The following is a 6,754-nucleotide window of genomic DNA, read 5'->3' on the forward strand; positions in this document are numbered from 1 at the left end:
TTAATATCTAATAAACACTTAAAATATTGAAATCACTGGTAAATACTTATAATAATTTATAATTGTCCCATTTTTCAAATGAAAGTTTTAATGTTTAAATTACACATAAATTTCTGATAAAATAAATCGATAAAAGTTCTTTAATAATTACTAAGGAAAGTTATTTAAAACTTGGAAGGAAGTAACTTGGTAAGTTATATTGTTATTCATCTATGGAGTTCATATGAGAAAATTATAATGTGATCCGCCATAGATGATTTGTTATGTAGCAATATTGCAATGTTGCCTCCTAATGCCTTTCAGCATATATTTCTGCCCCTAGTTGAGGAGAATCCATGATGGATAGACAAGAAGAGACGACAAGTCTGCTATTGTTTCCCCTTTTTTTATCCAATATTTTGAATTTTATGAGTTCGCAGAAGAAGTGAGTCTGGGTCTAATTCATTCTTGTTTAAAAATCATAATTGTTGGTTCATTTGGTTCATTTGTGGTCTTGACTGAAAGATGCAGTATTTATTGTTTTAGTTGTTTGTCTCAATGTATAAGTGCTGTCAAATCTGTGTTCTATTTCGAATTCCATGGGTTCTTCTGCCATTGATGAGACTTCCTAGCTCTTATTGCAAAAGAAAATTTTCTTTTTCTCCTTGAACAGTGCTTCAAGTCTGCTGTGGATTCGGTGCCTTCAATCATGGCCACAGCTTATGCTCGGTATCGGTCTTTGAGCCCCCCTTTCATTTCTACACTTCAACATTTCTTCCATTCAGTGCCGCCCCTGGAACAATCTTTGAAAACTGCTATAGAGAGAAAGGACTTTCTCCGTATCCCTAATCTGCTCTCGTCGTGCCCGCAAAAGCCTTATCCTAATCCGCTCTCCTTCCTTTCTTCCTTCCCTCTGGAAGCCCAAATAAAAACTGTTGATGAAATCCTACAATCCCTCATCCCCCTTAGGCCTCGCTCTCTCTCCTGCAACACCTATTTTCTCCTCCTATCCCAGTTCCTTACGAGCTCTTATTTGCTTCCGTTGTCTCTTGCGATCCTTCAACAGTATATACACTCAGGTTCCAAGATTCCTCAACAGACCCATCTGTCTCTCTCCCAATCTTGGCTCCATCAGCGCTGCACTCAAACTATAGTAGACATCCTCTCTGAGACACGCTCAATTGGATACCCTCCTGACAGAAGTACTTGCAATTACTTGCTCTTTTCTCTCAGCTCTGTTGATGAGGTTGGAGAAGCAGTGTCAATTTTGAGAGAGATGCGCAAGGCACGATGTGAGCCCGATGCAGAGAGCTACGATGTAGTAATCGAGGGAGCTTGTAGAAAGTTGCGAACCGGGGAAATGGCGGAGATTTTGGGGGAGATGGTAAGAATGGGAATTCGGCCTAGACAGGGGACAGTTTTACGTGTGGTGTCAGCAATGCGAGCTAATGGAGAGGTTAAGAGAGCTAAGGAAATTCTGGTGGGTCTAGAGAGGGATGGATTTGAGGTGGGATTTCATAGCTTTGAGGTCCTGCTGGAAGGGTGTTTGAAGAGGAAAGAATTTTTGTTGGCTGGAGAGGTGGTGATGGAGATGGCAGAGAGAGGGCTGATACCTTATATAAGGGCCAGACAACGGGTGGTGGAGGGACTTGCAAGTGTGGATGAATGTGAGTTTGCATCAGTAGTGAGACAAAGACTTTCGGAGTTAGGTTCATAAATATCGTGGGTTGTGAATATGTCAACTATGCTGGTCACCCTCTCTGAGTGCTATTGCCAACGCTGCTAAGGGAAAGTCCATTATCAGTCATTTTATGTGATATGAGAGACCTTAGATGTCTAGGAACAGAGAAAGTAGCTGTGCAGCATATTGATCTCTTCAAGTAAATTGTTTAGTGGTTAACATGAGATCTCAGAAGTGACTGAAGCTTGTGGTACTTGCAAGGGGATGAAGTCTTTCTGGATGGTTCAGAATTACTTGTTCAATTGATTATTTCGTCAATTATTTGCCAATTGGAAAAATGATTTATTTGGTAGAGGCTCAGAGAGCAGTTCATGGTGCTACATGCCATCTGTCTGCTCAATTGCATTGCTTTGAACAATGGCTGCTCAATGTATTTACAGCAAAACAGTTTGTGGGGTTGCACACTGGGTGAAAGTTACTTATATTGTCCTCGGTTTACTGGTACGTTATTTGAGCCTCAAGACTTTTCACATTTCTTATGTTTCTTCGACACTTAAATACGGAGCAGATTGTATCTTTATCATCTAAATAAATCTTTCCCATTTCTCTCTGTTTATTTTCTTGTTGCAATATAACACAATTATTTTGGTGGATTCTGCATCACATAAAGAATGTGAATCGTTTATTCTCTCCCATCTGTTATTAGAGATAATGATAGAAATTCTGCATTGGTCGATTGAAAGTTTTGTCTATTTTGAATAAGGAAATTTGCCTTTATCTGCATTTAGAAACTGCAAAGATAAGCTCCATTGCCACCCAAAGCTCCATAGATAACTTCTCTCTTTTTTCCCTGAACTAACGTTTTCATCAAATTGTTCTTTTTCTTCTCTGGATTACAACTCTTACTGATTTATGCTCCACAAAACTTATAAGTAACTATCTCTTATTTATTTCATGTTCCTGTGGTATAGGTGGGAACTCTGGGGTGCCTGTTGGATCATCTGTCCAATACGAAGGGTTTTTCTCTTCGGGTATTGAAGTACTTGGTATAATGGCATTTTATCTTAAATTCCTGTAGTTTTAGGTTGTTCTTGTTGTCTATATGAGCATGCCCCAAGCTTTTCTTTTGGAATGTAAAAAAGCTTAATGTTCCCAAAAGTTCATCTGTTGTAGAACATTTTTGTAGTTCTGGATAGCTTAAGAACCAGAAGTGTCCTATTTGTGCGGCAGTAAATATATTGTGGTGCATTTGGGTCTGCTTTTACTGAGCTTAGGATTCAACAGGAAATTATGCCATTACCTGATTTCTCACTGTCTGTATCATAAGAGCATACTTTAATTTGCCTTACCCCACATGATTGTTCTTGTTGAATACACTGCTTTTTGCTGTAGTTGGTCCCAGGCTTTGCATCTACTTGATTCCTTGATTTCTGCCAACTATCTCTAGTTTATTAGTGGCCAGCCATCTATCTCTGGTTCTTCATGGGAACAGTGCTTGTGATTATTGGACTTACACTTTTATTTAATTTTCAAAATAAACGAACTTCATTGCTTACTATTTAGAAAGAAAGGGAAGTATAATATTAAAGTCAAGTGATGCTTAGATTAATGTACTCCACCAAGAAATCACTGCCAATTTGGACCCTGCTTTCACCTCCTTGACACTGTGCTTATGGTTTATATTTGCTTGGTGACCCAGTTTGGCCTTTTTTTCATCTTTATAATATAATAAAACTGTTTTTATTTTTTTTTTATAAAAATTAATACATGCACCATTTCAGCTTCAATATTTGATTTGTTCATGGTCGCATTGATTAGTTTTTATATATAATACTTATTCTATCAGCCCTGTTTGTTGAGATGTCAGCCCTCTTTTTCTTGCTTTACATGGTTTTGGGGGTCGTGGTCTGTGTTCCATGAGGAACAGTATTGTTCACAGTCCAAATATTCAAAATCTAGACATTGGGCCTTTTCCACATAAGAAAATGTTACTTTTGAAAACTAAATTTCTAGGTAGAAATTTCATGTTGCGGAACCTGTTCCATTTCATGAACACTGAACTTCAAAAACTGTTTCATATGACTTCTCATATTCATTAGTTCCTGAGGATTTGGTGGGATTATATTGATCAATCCCAGAGAAGTTCAGAATCTTTTTGGTTGAAAACCCCCAAAATTCTATGCTTGTGTTGTTTCTTCAATTTCTTAGCAGTGTGTATGTATGGTATGCTTCTGGTTGATAGTTTTACCCATTCTCTATCCTTTCTTATATTAGAATAAAATTAATCAAGTGTAAGTTATACTTCATGATGAGCAGGTCCTGGATGAGGCAGATAGGTTGTTGAACATGGACTTTGGTCTTGATCTCTACAGTAATTAGTTTGTCTCTAATTTCTACAGTTAGTGTTTTATGTTTATACTACTTGGTGTTATAGTCATACTTGTTTATAGTTTAGTCTTAGTCTCTGTTTTTGTGTGTTAAAAAAAAAAAAAAAAACTCTTATGAGGCTGGAAACTATTGGTTGCAGCTCTACTGAGGCGAAGAAAGGTATCCTTGGAAGTTCCTTCTCAAGTAGGGAACGTTGGATAAAAACCTTGTTGCCGGTTGTCACAACGCCGCAGTACTGAAGAGAAGTTTCAAAAATAACATAAACTAAAGAGTTTGTAAGGTTAACTACTAGGCCTTAAAATAGACCCCTATGTAGTTAAACTAACAATTTATGTTATCTTTACAACTTCTCTTCAGTACTGTGGCGTTGTGACAACCGACAACAAAATTTTTATCCAACGTTCACTACTTGAGAAGGAACATAGGCAGGTTCAAGCTCTGCTCAAATCGATGCTTCTTCTATTTAGAAGGTCTAGGTTTAAGGAGGTAAATAGAGGAGAAGAGAGAGAGAAGAGAAGAGAGGGGACGAGTGTGAAAGAACTAGGGTTTCAAGAAGGGAATAATGAGAGTACATATGGAGCTCTCCCCCACACCTCTTATTTATGGTTTGTGAGGGTAAAAATCCTAATTCATGAATTAAAAAAATAACATAAGTTATTACATAATTATATCTTATGTCACTCATTCATTTAATTACATATAATGCCATTATCTTCTTTAATAAGAAGTAATTCCTTGCTTTTTCTATCATTGAAGAGAGAGTAATGGTGTGTTTGTGCCAAATGGAAAGTGTACAAAAAAAAGGTATCTAGAAAAATTTTCATCGACCAAATTTTTTTACGTTTGTGCCATTTTGGGTGTGAGAAAAATTTCCACTAAATTCCTCTTGCTTTTAATAAATGTTGAAAAATGATAGAAATGTGAATTTCATATTGCTCTAATAGGAAACAAATGAGAAAAATAAACCAAGAAGCAATCAAGTGGATGTTGATCACTTACCACATACTTCAAACTTATTTTTTTATTATTTATAAAAATATTTTATTTCTAGTGTAAAACACAAACACTATATCTAATTTTCCCATTTTTTCTATATTGGTATAAATGCAAGAAACCTAGTCTAAATGATTTTTTTTTCCAATAGAGAATTTTTTTAATGAGCAAAGAAAAATGATTTTTTCATTATTTTCTATTCCTATGGTGGCACCAATAGTCCCTAAATTTAGAAAATCCAACCCCGAAATTTGCAGATTGGATTAGTAGGTAGATTAAGATTTCTCTTGTGCACATAGTATGGATGAGTATACCTCAAAAAAGGTCCGATGAGGGCCTAGATACGTCGTAGAGAAAATTCGACTCAAATTTGATTTGATCCTCAAATTAAAATAAACTAGATGGGATTTTAAACTTTTAAAATCAATCCAATCGATCGTAATCGATTCTCCAATATTTGTATTTTATTATTTTTTTAAAATAACTAAATATATTGATAGTTAAAATTATAGATATAAGATTACTAATGTTCTACATTTAAAACGATTTATGACCTAAATTGTCCAATTAATTATGGATTATTTATCAAATGGTTCCTCAATTGTCCTATTTTCCAGGTTATGAAAGATTTAAAAGTTTTAAGAAATCATGTGAGTTTCAAAGTCACTTCGATCTAATTTACAACATCTATGAAATAATAAAAATATATATTTATGGGTAAATTTTTTCATATATAATTTGGCCCAATCTATTAATAGTTTTAACTAGAAATATTAGTTATCTTTCCCATTGCCCTTCCATTGGACTTATTCCAATAAAGCAATTTTGTTCACTTACGAGGTGATTAATCCAAAATGAACCAGAATGAATTACTCCCGCATTACTTAGTTCATTAGATTAAGTTGTTAGTGTAGAATGAATCCCACTTTTTTTGAATCACGTTAGGTAATCGAATCAGGTAAAAATTAGGGAAAGTTGATTCAAACCTTTTTCGAATCATTAACATGAAGCGTTAGACATGCGTTTCCACCCCCTCTCCCCATCCCCCACGAAAAAAAATTCCTCCCTCTCGGTGCCGTTGGCCCGCCGCTTCCGTCGCCGTTACCCACTGGCCCGTCGTAGTCTCCTGCCTTTATCGGCGCCGAGGAAGACGAAGTTTAATTTTTCCTAACATCATAAAAATAATAATCTATATTTTTTATTTATAAAATAATTATTTTTATTTAATCAATATATTTATTTTATAATTACTATATTAAATTAGTGATTTAATAGTCATAATTAAAATATTTTTAAAATAAATATTTGATAAATTGTTTAGTTTAATTATCCCATTGCTATAATTAATTAAACCAATGGTTTTAACTTTAATGACAATATATTATTAATTAATAATACATAAAAATATATATTATGTTATTGATAAAAAAAATTATTACATTAATTTTTTTATTACTGTATTAAATTAGTGTTTTTTAATTTTAAAATATATTTTACATTATTAAAACATAATTTATTTATTTATTATATTCGCTTATGTTATTTTTTATTGTTATTTATTTATTTATAATAATTTATTCTAGTCACACGTAATTATTGTATTAATTTATAATAAACTATAATCATTAAGTAATATAATATATTTTTTCATTAGTTAGGATTTTAATATATTTCAATATTATACGTTAAATCACTTATAAGTGTAGTAACCAT

General features: G+C 34.0%; 1 protein-coding gene across 1 annotated transcript; it reads left to right on the plus strand.

The window, feature by feature from the left end:
* The first annotated feature begins 570 nt into the window (after positions 1 to 570).
* On the plus strand, positions 571 to 2,995 carry LOC137945718 (pentatricopeptide repeat-containing protein At1g06270). Its single transcript, XM_068791707.1, has 2 exons — positions 571 to 2,161; positions 2,632 to 2,995. The coding sequence occupies exon 1, from the start codon at positions 689 to 691 to the stop codon at positions 1,694 to 1,696; it is 1,008 nt and encodes a 335-aa protein (XP_068647808.1). The 5' UTR covers positions 571 to 688; the 3' UTR covers positions 1,697 to 2,161; positions 2,632 to 2,995.
* The last annotated feature ends 3,759 nt before the right edge of the window (positions 2,996 to 6,754 follow it).

The sequence above is a fragment of the Aristolochia californica genome, unplaced genomic scaffold, assembly GCF_029961685.1.
Source record: "Aristolochia californica isolate CCGP_79_NKW_82.1479 unplaced genomic scaffold, dmAriCali1.0.hap1 SCAF_12, whole genome shotgun sequence".
Classification (NCBI taxonomy): domain Eukaryota; kingdom Viridiplantae; phylum Streptophyta; class Magnoliopsida; order Piperales; family Aristolochiaceae; genus Aristolochia; species Aristolochia californica.

What these genes read in the sequence shown, in the direction of transcription:
- LOC137945718 (XM_068791707.1), top strand. Translation starts at nt 689, where the DNA reads ATGGCCACAGCTTATGCTCGGTATCGGTCTTTGAGCCCCCCTTTCATT.